This window comes from Zonotrichia leucophrys, chromosome 9, assembly GCF_028769735.1.
Source record: "Zonotrichia leucophrys gambelii isolate GWCS_2022_RI chromosome 9, RI_Zleu_2.0, whole genome shotgun sequence".
Lineage (NCBI taxonomy): Eukaryota > Metazoa > Chordata > Aves > Passeriformes > Passerellidae > Zonotrichia > Zonotrichia leucophrys.
In genome coordinates, this window is record NC_088179.1 from 23,692,154 (window position 1) to 23,704,441 (window position 12,288).

Below are 12,288 nucleotides of genomic sequence, written 5' to 3' on the forward strand. Positions count from 1 at the left end.
TGTCAGAAGGAAAAAGAAAGCTTTTTTTTCCTTTATGGAAATCTCAGTGTTTGTATGGCGAAAATAAAGATTAAAACTGCTTGGAACACATATTTGGGGATTGATCTCATCCAGCAAAAATCGTGTGGAAATGAGAAGCTCGGTAATAACTGGTTTAGAAGATTCCCAGCTGTAAATGAAAGCCCAAAATTCATCAGAGATTAAAACACAGCAGCCGAGCCCCTCACCCTCCTAATTGTGCCCATTATTTATGAAAAGGCAGAAATGGCTCTACCTGCCCTGGGAGCCAGAGCTGATTGTGAGCAAAGCACAGAAAATGGGCAGTTAAATGTAATTACAGCAGCTGCTCCAGCCCTTGGTGCTGACATTTTTCCCCTTTTTTTTGGCTTTTTTTTCCCCAAACAAAATCAACAGAACGAGGAGCTCGAGCTGCTGGTGGGGTGGAAAAAGTGAAGGAAGCAATCCTTCAGAATTGGCAAAATAGGAAATTAAATATTTATTAAAGTTATTCCTTAGTTTCACGCCAAACAGGTTTTGTTCCTGCGGCCTAGAAAAATGAACTTTCATTTTTCTCTCACGTCTTCTTTTCTCTCTTCCGTCTCATAGTTTAGCTCATTTGAACAAAACAAGAATCTGAATTTGCCACTCTTTTTTTGCCTGGTGTTTTTTTTTGGGGGGTTTTTTTGCTTCAGCTTTGGATTCACTGAAGCTGAAGTGAATCCCCAAAAATACCTGTAGTTAGCATGAGGGGCAGGTTTGTCCATTTTCAGGTTTGTCCATTTTCAGGTTTCTCCATTTCCAGGTTTCTCCATTTTCAGGTTTCTCCATTTTCAGCGCCTCGATAAATGAAGCCTTAGACAGGTGTGGTTCACAATTAAGAAATGACAGAAATTTCATCTTGGATTGGTTTTGGATTTTGCTGCTGCCCCCCAGGAGCAATGTGGGAGCACCTGGAAAATGTTTGTGTGGTGGAGTCCAGTCCTTGGTTCTCCAGCCAGTTTGGGCCCATTTGTTCTGTGAAAGGTCCCAGCCTGGAAACAGGAGGTGTTTTGGGAAGCACCCATCCAGATAAATCCTTGTTTGTGGAAAACGAAAAAGGAAAAATCCTTTCTCCCAAAGTGTGTTCAGTTCCAGTTCAGCTGCATCCCTTTGCCAGGAGAAAGCTGAAATTCTCTGTTTTTGGCACAATTTTGGGTGTTAATTTGGCCTTTCTGGCGGCATCCAGTGTTAATGAAGCGCAGCCTTGATGGACTCCCTTCAGAATTGCAAAATATGAAATTAAATATTTATTAAAATTATTCCTTAGTTTCACGCCAGACAGGTTTTGTTCCTGCGGTCTAGAAAAATGAACTTTCATTTTTCTCTCATGTCTTCTTTTCTCTCTTCCGTCTCATAGTTTAGCTCATTTAACAAAACAAGAATCTGAATTTGCCACTCTTTTTTTGCCTGGTGTTTTTTTTGGGGGGTTTTTTTGCTTCAGCTTTGGATTCACTGAAGCTGAAGTGAATCCCCAAAAATACCTGTAGTCAGCATGAGGGGCAGGTTTGTCCATTTTCAGGTTTCTCCATTTTCAGGTTTGTCCATTTTCAGGTTTGTCCATTTTCAGGTTTCTCCATTTTCAGCGCCTTGACAAATGAAGCCTGAGAGAGGCGTGGTTCACAATTAAGAAATGACAGAAATTCCATTTTTAATTGTTTTTGGATTTTGCTGCTGCCCCCCAGGAGCAATGTGGGAGCTCCTGGAAAATGTTTGTGTGGTGGAGTCCAGTCAATAACCTTGGTTTTCCAGCCAGTTTGGGCCCATTTGTTCTGTGAAAGGTCCCAGCCTGAAAACAGGAGGTGTTTTGGGAAGCACCCATCCAGATAAATCCTTGTTTGTGGAAAACGAAAAAGGAAAAATCCGTTCTCCCAAAGTGTGTTCAGTTCGAGTTCAGCTGCATCCCTTTGCCAGGAGAAAGCTGAAATTCTCTGTTTTTGGCACAATTTTGGGTGTTAATTTGGCCTTTCTGGCGGCATCCAGTGTTAATAAAGCGCAGCCTCGATGGACTCCACATCCCAACGTGGATCTTTCCCTCTTTTTGTGAATCTTTCCCTTCAGGAAATCAATCCATCAGAGCTACACACAAAATGAGTTTGTCTGGGAATAGTCGAGTGCTTGGCAAGATTTCTTTTTGTGAGGTTCGAGTAAGGAAGCTTTAAAAAAATGAAAGCAGGCCAAAAGTGACAGATGGGGACAAATCCTCTGCTAATCTGTAAATCCTTTAGTTTAAAAAGTGGCATTCTTGACTAGCTAAGGCTGGGGTAATTCTGTGCAAGAAAATTTTCTCCCAACAAAGCTTTGCTGGCTCTTAATCCCATTCCTTTGATTTGCAGCATCCCTAAACATCCGAGGTGGTCAGTGCCTGATCTGTGGCAAATTTTGGTTATTTAAAGGAATTTTAGCATTTAATCCCAATGTTCCAGGGAATTCCAGCCTGCTGGGAGGTTCTGGAGGGGTTTTGTCCCGTGGGAAATGGCTTTTTTCTTTAATGGATGGCCCTTCTTCCCCAGAAATCCTGAAAAGATTGAGTTTCATTACCGCACAACAAAAAAAGAGATGGAATTCATTTTTCCCTGCTGTCAAGCAGTCCTGGAGATATTGATATTTAGGGATTGCATCCAGAGCCAGCCCCAGAATGGGGTTTTTTTTAGCTGATATTTGCTGGTTTTGGGTGAGGGGGGCAAGAAGGGGAAGATGGGAACTGGAAAGGAGATGGGAGATGGGAAATGGGAAATGGGAAATGGGAAATATTCCTCTCACTTTAAGGTGGGCTCAGTGCTCAGAACTGGAAAGGAGATGGAAAATGGGAAATGGGAAATGGGAAATGGGAAATATTCCTCACACTTTAGGGTGGGCTCAGTTCTGAGAACTAGAAAGGAGATGGGAAATGGGAAATATTCCTCCCATTTTAAGGTGGGCTTGGTGCTCAGAACTGGAAAGGGGATGGGAAATGGGAAATGGGAAATATTCCTCCCACTTTAAGGTGGGCTCAGTGCTCAGAACTGGAACAGAGATGAGAAATGGGAGATGGGAAATATTCCTTCCATTTTAAAGTGAGCTCAGTGCTCAGAACTGGAAAGGAGATGGGAAATGGGAAATGGGAAATATTCTTCCCATTTAAGGTGGGCTCAGTACTGAGAACTGGAAAGGAGATGGGAAATGGGAAATATTCCATTTTAAGGTGGGCTCAGTGCTCAGAACTGGAAAGGAGATGGGAAATGGGAAATGGGAAATATTCCTCACACTTTAAGGTGGGCTCAGTTCTCAGAACTGGAGAGGAGATGGGATATGGGAGATGGGAAATATTCTTCCCATTTAAGGTGGGCTCAGTACTGAGAACTGGAAAGGAGATGGGAAATGGGAAATATTCCTTCCATTTTAAAGTGAGCTCAGTGCTCAGAACTGGAAAGGAGATGGGAAATGGGAAATGGGAATATTCCATTTTAAGGTGGGCTCAGTGCTCTGGGGGTCACAGCTGGGACTCCCCAATCTTGGAATTCCTCCCCACCTCACCCACCCTGGCATCCCATGACAGGAGCACCACTTTCCTGCTGATCAGGGCCACCCGTTTCGTGGCAGAAATGTGATTTTTCCCCACCCCTGAGAGCAGCCCCTGTGGTTGTGTGCAGGCACCACGTGTCTGATCGCCCTGCTGTCCGACAAGGAGCTGACCGTGGCCAACGTGGGCGACTCGCGGGGCGTCCTGTGCGACAAGGACGGCAATGCCATCCCCCTGTCCCACGACCACAAGCCCTACCAGCTCAAGGAGAGGAAGAGGATTAAGAGAGCCGGTGAGTTGTTGCAAGGTTCAGCTTTTGTTTGTCGCTAAAATTGACATTTCCCCCTGGGAGAGGGTGGGAAGCGCCCGACTGAGGCGGCAGCAGATCAGATCTCCTGTTCTCCACCCAAAATTCCAGTGGGATGTCCCAGGGCAGGTCAGATCTCCTGTTCTCCACCCAAAATTCCAGTGGGATGTCCCAGGGCAGGTCAGATCTCCCGTTCTCCACCCAAAATTCCAGTGGGATGTCCCAGGGCAGGTCAGATCTCCTGTTCTCCACCCAAAATTCCAGTGGGATGTCCCAGGGCAGGTCAGATCTCCCCTTCTCCACCCAAAATTCCAGTGGGATGTCCCAGGGCAGGTCAGATCTCCTGTCTCCACCCAAAATTCCAGTGGGATGTCCCAGAGCAGGTCAGATCTCCCCTTCTCCACCCAAAATTCCAGTGGGATGTCCCAGGGCAGATCAGATCTCCTGTTCTCCACCCAAAATTCCAGTGGGATGTCCCAGGGCAGATCAAATCTCCCTTCTCCACCCAAAATTCCAGTGGGATGTCCCAGGGCAGATCAAATCTCCCCTTCTCCACCCAAAATTCCAGTGGGATGTCCCAGGGCAGATCAAATCTCCCCTTCTCCACCCAAAATTCCAGTGGGATGTCCCAGGGCAGGTCAGATCTCCCGTTCTCCACCCAAAATTCCAGTGGGATGTCCCAGGGCAGGTCAGATCTCCCGTTCTCCACCCAAAATTCCAGTGGGATGTCCCAGGGCAGGTCAGATCTCCTGTTCTCCACCCAAAATTCCAGTGGGATGTGCCAGGGCAGGTCAAATCTCCCCTTCTCCACCCAAAATTCCAGTGGGATGTCCCAGGGCAGGTCAAATCTCCCCTTCTCACCCCAAAATTCCAGTGGGATGTCCCAGGGCAGGTCAAATCTCCCCTTCTCCACCCAAAATTCCAGTGGGATGTCCCAGGGCAGGTCAAATCTCCCCTTCTCCACCCAAAATTCCAGTGGGATGTCCCAGGGCAGGTCAGATCTCCCCTTCTCCACCCAAAATTCCAGTGGGATGTCCCAGGGCAGATCAGATCTCCTGTTCTCCACCCAAAATTCCAGTGGGATGTCCCAGGGCAGATCAGATCTCCTGTTCTCCACCCAAAATTCCAGTGGGATGTCCCAGGGCAGGTCAGATCTCCCGTTCTCCACCCAAAATTCCAGTGGGATGTCCCAGGGCAGGTCAGATCTCCTGTTCTCCACCCAAAATTCCAGTGGGATGTCCCAGGGCAGATCAAATCTCCTGTTCTCCATCCAAAATTCCAGTGGGATGTCCCAGGGCAGGTCAAATCTCCTGTTCTCCACCCAAAATTCCAGTGGGATGTCCCAGGGCAGATCAAATCTCCCCTTCTCCACCCAAAATTCCAGTGGGATGTCCCAGGGCAGGTCAAATCTCCCCTTCTCCACCCAAAATTCCAGTGGGATGTCCCAGGGCAGGTCAAATCTCCCCTTCTCCACCCAAAATTCCAGTGGGATGTCCCAGGGCAGGTCAGATCTCCTGTTCTCCACCCAAAATTCCAGTGGGATGTCCCAGGGCAGATCAGATCTCCTGTTCTCCACCCAAAATTCCAGTGGGATGTCCCAGGGCAGATCATATCTCCCGTTCTCCACCAAAATTCCAGTGGGATGTCCCAGGGCAGGTCAAATCTCCTGTTGTCCACCCAAAATTCCAGTGGGATGTCCCAGGGCAGGTCAAATCTCCTGTTCTCCACCCAAAATTCCAGTGGGATGTCCCAGGGCAGGTCAGATCTCCCGTTCTCCACCCAAAATTCCAGTGGGATGTCCCAGGGCTGATCAGATCTCCTGTTCTCCACCCAAAATTCCAGTGGGATGTCCCAGGGCAGATCAGATCTCCTGTTCTCCACCCAAAATTCCAGTGGGATGTCCCAGGGCAGGTCAAATCTCCCTTCTCCACCCAAAATTCCAGTGGGATGTCCCAGGGCAGGTCAAATCTCCTGTTCTCCATCCAAAATTCCAGTGGGATGTCCCAGGGCAGGTCAGATCTCCTGTTCTCCACCCAAAATTCCAGTGGGATGTCCCAGGGCAGATCAGATCTCCTGTTCTCCACCCAAAATTCCAGTGGGATGTCCCAGGGCAGGTCAGATCTCCCCTTCTCCACCCAAAATTCCAGTGGGATGTCCCAGGGCAGGTCAGATCTCCCGTTCTCCACCCAAAATTCCTCTGGGATGTCCCAGGGCAGGTCACATCTCCCCTTCTCCACCCAAAATTCCAGTGGGATGTCCCAGGGCAGATCTCCTGTTCTCCACCCAAAATTCCAGTGGGATGTCCCAGGGCAGATCAGATCTCCTGTTCTCCACCCAAAATTCCAGTGGGATGTCCCAGGGCAGGTCAGATCTCCTGTTCTCCACCCAAAATTCCAGTGGGATGTCCCAGGGAAGATCAGATCTCCCGTTCTCCACCCAAAATTCCAGTGGGATGTCCCAGGGCAGGTCAGATCTCCTGTTCTCCACCCAAAATTCCAGTGGGATGTCCCAGGGCAGGTCAGATCTCCTGTTCTCCACCCAAAATTCCAGTGGGATGTCCCAGGGCAGGTCAGATCTCCCCTTCTCCACCCAAAATTCCAGTGGGATGTCCCAGGGCAGATCAGATCTCCTGTTCTCCACCCAAAATTCCAGTGGGATGTCCCAGGGCAGATCAGATCTCCCCTTCTCCACCCAAAATTCCAGTGGGATGTCCCAGGGCAGGTCAAATCTCCCCTTCTCCACCCAAAATTCCACAGGGCAGAGGTGGCAGCATATCAAATTGGAGTTCATTGTCCCATTCCAGCTTTAGGTTATAAAATCCCACCCTGCTTGTTTTTCTCTCTGCAGCCCACGGGGTTTGTGCTCCTGGGCTGAGATTTGGGTCATTTGTCCTTGGTGCCCAGCTGGAGCAGGAATTGTTTTGTCTCCCTGCTCTGTGCACAGAGCTCACCATCCCTGAACGTGAACCCAGACCCACACACTAGAGCAGCAATGAGTCAGAAAAATATAAAAACTAAAACCTGAGGCATCACCTCCCATGTTCTGAGCTCTGTAACCCCTCAGCATGAACTTTTTGGGGGGTCTGGCAGGAACCAGAGAGCTCCTTGGGTGTTCCAAAGACCAGCTTGAGTGTTCCAAAGGGCAGCTTGGATGTTCCAGAGTTCTCCTTGGATGTTCCAAAGAGCTCCTTGGATGTTCCAAAGGGCAGTTGAGATGTTCTAAAGGGCTGGATGGTCCAGAGAGCTCCCTGGATGTTCCTAAGGGCTCCTTGGACATCCCAAAGAGCAGTTTGGATGTTCCAAAGAAAGAGTAACCTGGATGTTCCAGAGAGCTCCTTGGATGTTCCAAAGAGCTGGATATTCCAAAGAGCTCCTTGGATGTTCCAAAGAGCTCCTTGGATGTTCCAGAGAGCTCCTTGGATGTTCCAAAGAGCTCCTTGGATGTTCCAGAGAGCTGGATATTCCAAAGAGCTCCTTGGATGTTCCAGAGAGCTCCTTGGATGTTCCAAAGAGTTCCTTGGATGTTCCAGAGAGCTCCTTGGATGTTCCAAAGAAAGAGCAGCGTTCTCCAGAGAGCAGCTTGGACATCCCAAAGATCTGCTTGGGTGCTGCAAAGAGCAGTTCGGATCATCCAAGCAGCTTGGATATTCCAGAGAGCTCCTTGGATGTTCCAAAGAGTTCCTTGGATATTCCAGAGAGCTCCTTGGACGTTCCAAAGAGCTGATTTAGGCATTGTTTCCCCCCCAGGTGGGTTCATCAGCTTCCAAAGAGCTGCTTGGATGTTCCAAAGGGCAGTTTAGATGTTCTAAAGAGCTGGATGGTCCAGAGAGCTCCCTGGATGTTCCTAAGGGCTCCTTGGACATCCCAAAGAGCAGTTTGGATGTTCCAAAGAAAGAGCAACCTGGATGTTCCAGAGAGCTCCTTGGATGTTCCAAAGAGCTGGATATTCCAAAGAGCTCCTTGGATGTTCCAGAGAGCTCCTTGGATGTTCCAAAGAGCTCCTTGGATGTTCCAGAGAGCTCCTTGGATGTTCCAGAGAGCTCCTTGGATGTTCTAAAGAGCTGGATATTCCAAAGAGCTCCTTGGATGTTCCAAAGAGCTCCTTGGATGTTCCAGAGAGCTCCTTGGATGTTCCAGAGAGCTCCTTGGATATTCCAAAGAGCTCCTTGGATGTTCCAAAGAGCTCCTTGGATGTTCCAGAGAGCTCCTTGGATGTTCCAAAGAGCTGGATATTCCAAAGAGCTCCTTGGATGTTCCAAAGAGCTGGATATTCCAAAGAGCTCCTTGGATGTTCCAGAGAGCTCCTTGGATGTTCCAGAGAGCTCCTTGGATGTTCCAGAGAGCTCCTTGGATGTTCCAAAGAGCTGGATATTCCAAAGAGCTCCTTGGATGTTCCAAAGAGCTCCTTGGATGTTCCAGAGAGCTCCTTGGATGTTCCAAAGAGCTGGGTATTCCAAAGAGCTCCTTGGATGTTCCAGAGAGCTCCTTGGGTGTTCCAAAGAGCTCCTTGGATGTTCCAGAGAGCTGGGTATTCCAAAGAGCTCCTTGGATGTTCCAAAGAGCTCCTTGGATGTTCCAGAGAGCTGGATATTCCAAAGAGCTCCTTGGATGTTCCAGAGAGCTCCTTGGATGTTCCAAAGAGCTCCTTGGATGTTCCAAAGAGCTCCTTGGATATTCCAAAGAGCTCCTTGGATGTTCCAGAGAGCTCCTTGGATGTTCCAAAGAAAGAGCAGCCTGGACGTTCCAGAGAGCAGCTTGGACATTCCAAAGATCTGCTTGGGTGCTGCAAAGAGCAGTTCGGATCATCCAAGCAGCTTGGATATTCCAGAGAGCTCCTTGGATATTCCAAAGAGCTCCTTGGATGTTCCAAAGAGCTCCTTGGATGTTCCAAAGAGTTCCTTGGATGTTCCAGAGAGCTCCTTGGATGTTCCAAAGAGCAGTTTGGCCATTCCAAAGAGCTCCTTGGATGTTCCAAAGAGTTCCTTGGATGTTCCAAAGAGCTCCTTGGATGTTCTAAAGAGCTGGATATTCCAAAGAGCTCCTTGGATGTTCCAGAGAGCTCCTTGGATGTTCCAGAGAGCTCCTTAAATGTTCCAAAGAGCTGGATATTCCAGAGAGCTCCTTGGATGTTCCAAAGAAAGAGCAGCCTGGACGTTCCAGAGAGCAGCTTGGACATTCCAAAGATCTGCTTGGGTGCTGCAAAGAGCAGTTCGGATCATCCAAGCAGCTTGGATATTCCAGAGAGCTCCTTGGACGTTCCAAAGAGCAGTTTGGCCATTCCAAAGAGCTCCTTGGACGTTCCAAAGAGCTCCTTGGACGTTCCAAAGAGCTGATTTAGGCGTTGTTTCCCCCCCAGGTGGGTTCATCAGCTTCAACGGCTCGTGGCGCGTGCAGGGCATCCTGGCCATGTCGCGCTCGCTGGGCGATTACCCCCTGAAGAACCTGAACGTGGTGATCCCCGACCCCGACATCCTGAGCTTTGACCTGGACAAACTGCAGCCAGAGTTCATGATCCTGGCCTCGGACGGGCTGTGGGACGCCTTCAGCAACGAGGAGGCCGTGAGGTTCATCAAGGAGCGCCTGGACGAGCCGCACTTCGGCGCCAAGAGCATCGTGCTGCAGTCCTTCTACAGGGGCTGCCCCGACAACATCACCGTCATGGTGGTGAAGTTCAGGAATAGCAGCAAAGCTGAGGAGCAGCAGTGAGGAGCCCCCCGGGCCCGCTCAGGACTCACAACAGGGTGTGTGTGTGTGTGCTGGGAAGCTCCAGGAGCGCCGTGCGGGCTCTCCCGCGGCCGCCGGTCCATCCGGGCTCTGCTCGTGGCTTGGCAAAAGGAGCAATACAACAAATAAATCCATGCTGAGCGACCACAAGAATCCAGTCTGCCCCCTGCCCCTGCCCTGTGCCCTCGCTGCTCCCTAGGAACCGACTGGAAGCTCCCATTTCTCACTTTTCTTTAGGAATCCTGTGTAGGTTTGGGTTTGGTTGCTCTCCTCAGGGGCACGGCAGGGCCGGGGCAGTGCTGCTGCTCCTCCCGCCTGCTGTCCCTGCTCAGGAGCTGCTCTCGTGTCCCTCATCCCTGCACCCTGCAGTGGGAGGGTGCCTGGGGAAGGGTTGGGATGTGACGGAGGAAGAGGAGCCAATCTCAGCCCGCTGCCTCTGCTGGCTCTGCTTTGTTCAGCCTCCCCCCACAATGAACCCTGCCGAGCATGTGAGTAGGTAGAGCTCCTGAGCCACCACGTTTATTCAGGCTGTGCATTACTCTAGGACAGTTCTTCTAGGCCATACTGTATCCAAACCAACTCATGGTGAACTTCAGCAAAGCCCCGGGAGCTCTGGAGCTGCTGGATGGGAGCAGAGCTCAGCTGCGGGAGCAGAACGTGTGTCCTTCACCGAGATCACCCTGACCTTACTGCTGTGGCAAGAGATGTGAGAGCAGATGGATTTCACTGGTGACTGGTGGGAGCCTCAGCCAAGCAGGGCGTTCCTCAGAGGTTCCTCAGAGCTACCTAGCTGGAAGTCAGGCCTGTGAGAGACTTCCCTGTACCACTGCAGGTGGATTTGGGGTGTTAATCCCAGGGCAGACCCCTCTGGACGGGCTCTTGGGATGAGCTGCAAGTGCCAGGCAGCATCAATGCACTGTAGAGATGAAAGGTTGTGTTAAATCTAGGTTTTAAAAGTGTGTTTAGATCTAACTTTCAGTATTTAATTGTATTTTGGGATCTGTGACTGCTCTAAGTTGGAGTGAGGACAGTTTGGGTTTTGCTGCACCTCTGGTACCAGCTGTGTCATGGCAGAGGGACAGGGCGGGCAGGATTTTGGATGGCTCCTTTGTCCTTACCCTGCCTCTCAGAAGTCCTTGGGATCTCCCCAGAACGTGGTCCTGGACACTGCTCAAGTCTTCAGGGTGACGGAGGCCGTGTTTGGTGTGGAGCTGGGTCGGGGATGTGACGGATTCCCTGGCCTTGCCTGTTCCTTGGGAAGGTCCAATATTCCTCATTTCCCAGCTGTGGCCCCCCTGCTCACCTGCAGGATCTCTCAAGGCAAAAAATCAAAGAGCACAAACTTCTGCTCGAGAAGGAATCCCCATCTTTGTCTTGCTTTGTCCCCCCAACAAACTCCCCTCCTTTAATTTGTTTGGGGATAATCTCAGCCCTCTGTTGGCTCTGGTGGTATTTCCAGAATGTGTCTGGAGCCCTGGGAAAGCAGTGCCCAGCAGGCAGGAGCCTGCCCTGCTCCTTTCCCTGCCCTTTTCCATTCTTGGTGCAGCTGAGGTGAACAGGAATTGCTGAGAATTGCTCCAGGCACTGCAGTGTGCACAGAGTGAGGGCAGAGTGCTGCAGGTGCAGCCCTGGGCGAGGGTGATTCCATGGGAATGCTGGATCTGGGCTGGAATGGCACTGGGAGAGCAGCTCCAGGCAGAGCTCGGGGTGTGGAGTTTGCCTTCCCTGTCCCCTTGTGCCTTCCCTGTCCCCTTCCCTGTCCCCTTCCCTGTCCCCTTGTGCCTTCCCTGTCCCCTTCCCTGTCCCCTTGTGCCTCCATTGCTCCCCTTGTGCCTTCTCTGTCCCCTTTCCTGTCCCTTGTGCCTTCTCTGTCCCCTTCCCTGTCCCTTGTGCTCCCTGTCCCCTTCCCTGTCCCCTTCCCTGTCCCTTGTCCTTCCCTGTTCCCCTTGTGCCTCCTGTCCCCTTGTGCCTTCCCTGTCCCCTTCACTGCTCCTCTTGTGCCTCCATTGCTCCCTGTGTGCCTTCCCTGTCCCCTTGTGCCTTCCCTGTCCCCTTCCCTGTTCCCCTTGTGCCTTCCCTGTCCCCTTGTGCCTTCCCTGTCCCCTTGTGCCTCCATTGCTCCCTGTGTGCCTTCCCTGTCCCCTTCCCTGTCCCCTTGTGCCTTCCCTGTCCCCTTCCCTGTTCCCCTTGTGCCTTCCCTGTCCCCTTGTGCCTTCCTGTTCCCTTGTGCCTTCCCTGTCCCTGCCCTGTCCCTGTGCCTTCCCTGTCCCCTTGTGCCTCCATTGCTCCTGTGTGCCTTCCTGTCCCCCTGTGCCTTCCCTGTGGAGGGCACAGCTCCTGGGGAAAGAGGAATTCCAGCGGCTCTGAAGGACGTTTGTGATCCCTGAGCCATCCCAGGCCGTGCAGGAGCTGCAGGGGTGGCCCTGCCCAGCAGAGCAGCACAGATCCAGCTGGGGTGGCAGCTCCTGGAGCATTCCTGAGGGATCCGTGAGCCCTGAGCACAGGAGCAGGAGCTGGCAGGGGTGGCAGCCAGGAGGGAGCCCTGGCAGGGCAGGGCAGTGACCCAGCAGGGCAGGGGGGGCTTGCTGGATCATTCCAGGATCATTCCAGGATCATTCCCTGTCCCCCAGCCAGCCCTGTGCCAAGCTCCAAGTGGCAGGAGCTGTCCCAGCACCTTCCGCTTCCTCCCCCCTCCCTGGCAGTGCCATCCATGCCAACAT

General features: G+C 51.3%; 1 protein-coding gene and 1 long non-coding RNA gene across 5 annotated transcripts in view; one reads left to right on the plus strand and one right to left on the minus strand.

Moving 5' to 3' along the window:
* PPM1L (protein phosphatase, Mg2+/Mn2+ dependent 1L) overlaps positions 1-11,240 on the plus strand; it is a 63,860-nt gene extending 52,620 nt beyond the window's left edge. Inside the window, exons 3-4 of the mRNA XM_064721005.1 lie at positions 3,669-3,830; positions 9,201-11,240. Coding sequence (XP_064577075.1) covers positions 3,669-3,830; positions 9,201-9,550 — 512 coding nt within the window. The 3' untranslated portion in view covers positions 9,551-11,240. The remainder of the gene's footprint in view (positions 1-3,668; positions 3,831-9,200) is intronic.
* Positions 11,241-11,318: 78 nt separating this feature from the next.
* On the minus strand, positions 11,319-11,857 carry LOC135451628 (uncharacterized). 4 transcript variants are annotated; one of them, XR_010441379.1, is made up of 3 exons: positions 11,827-11,857; positions 11,538-11,729; positions 11,319-11,401 (listed from the first exon to the last, which is right to left on the minus strand). It is a non-coding gene; the product is annotated as an uncharacterized LOC135451628 (long non-coding RNA). The 4 variants fall into 4 exon arrangements; XR_010441380.1 differs by lacking the exon at positions 11,827-11,857 and adding an exon at positions 11,730-11,804 and having other exon boundaries at positions 11,319-11,381; positions 11,538-11,698; XR_010441378.1 differs by lacking the exon at positions 11,827-11,857 and adding an exon at positions 11,730-11,804 and having other exon boundaries at positions 11,538-11,698.
* Between the last annotated feature and the right edge of the window lie 431 nt (positions 11,858-12,288).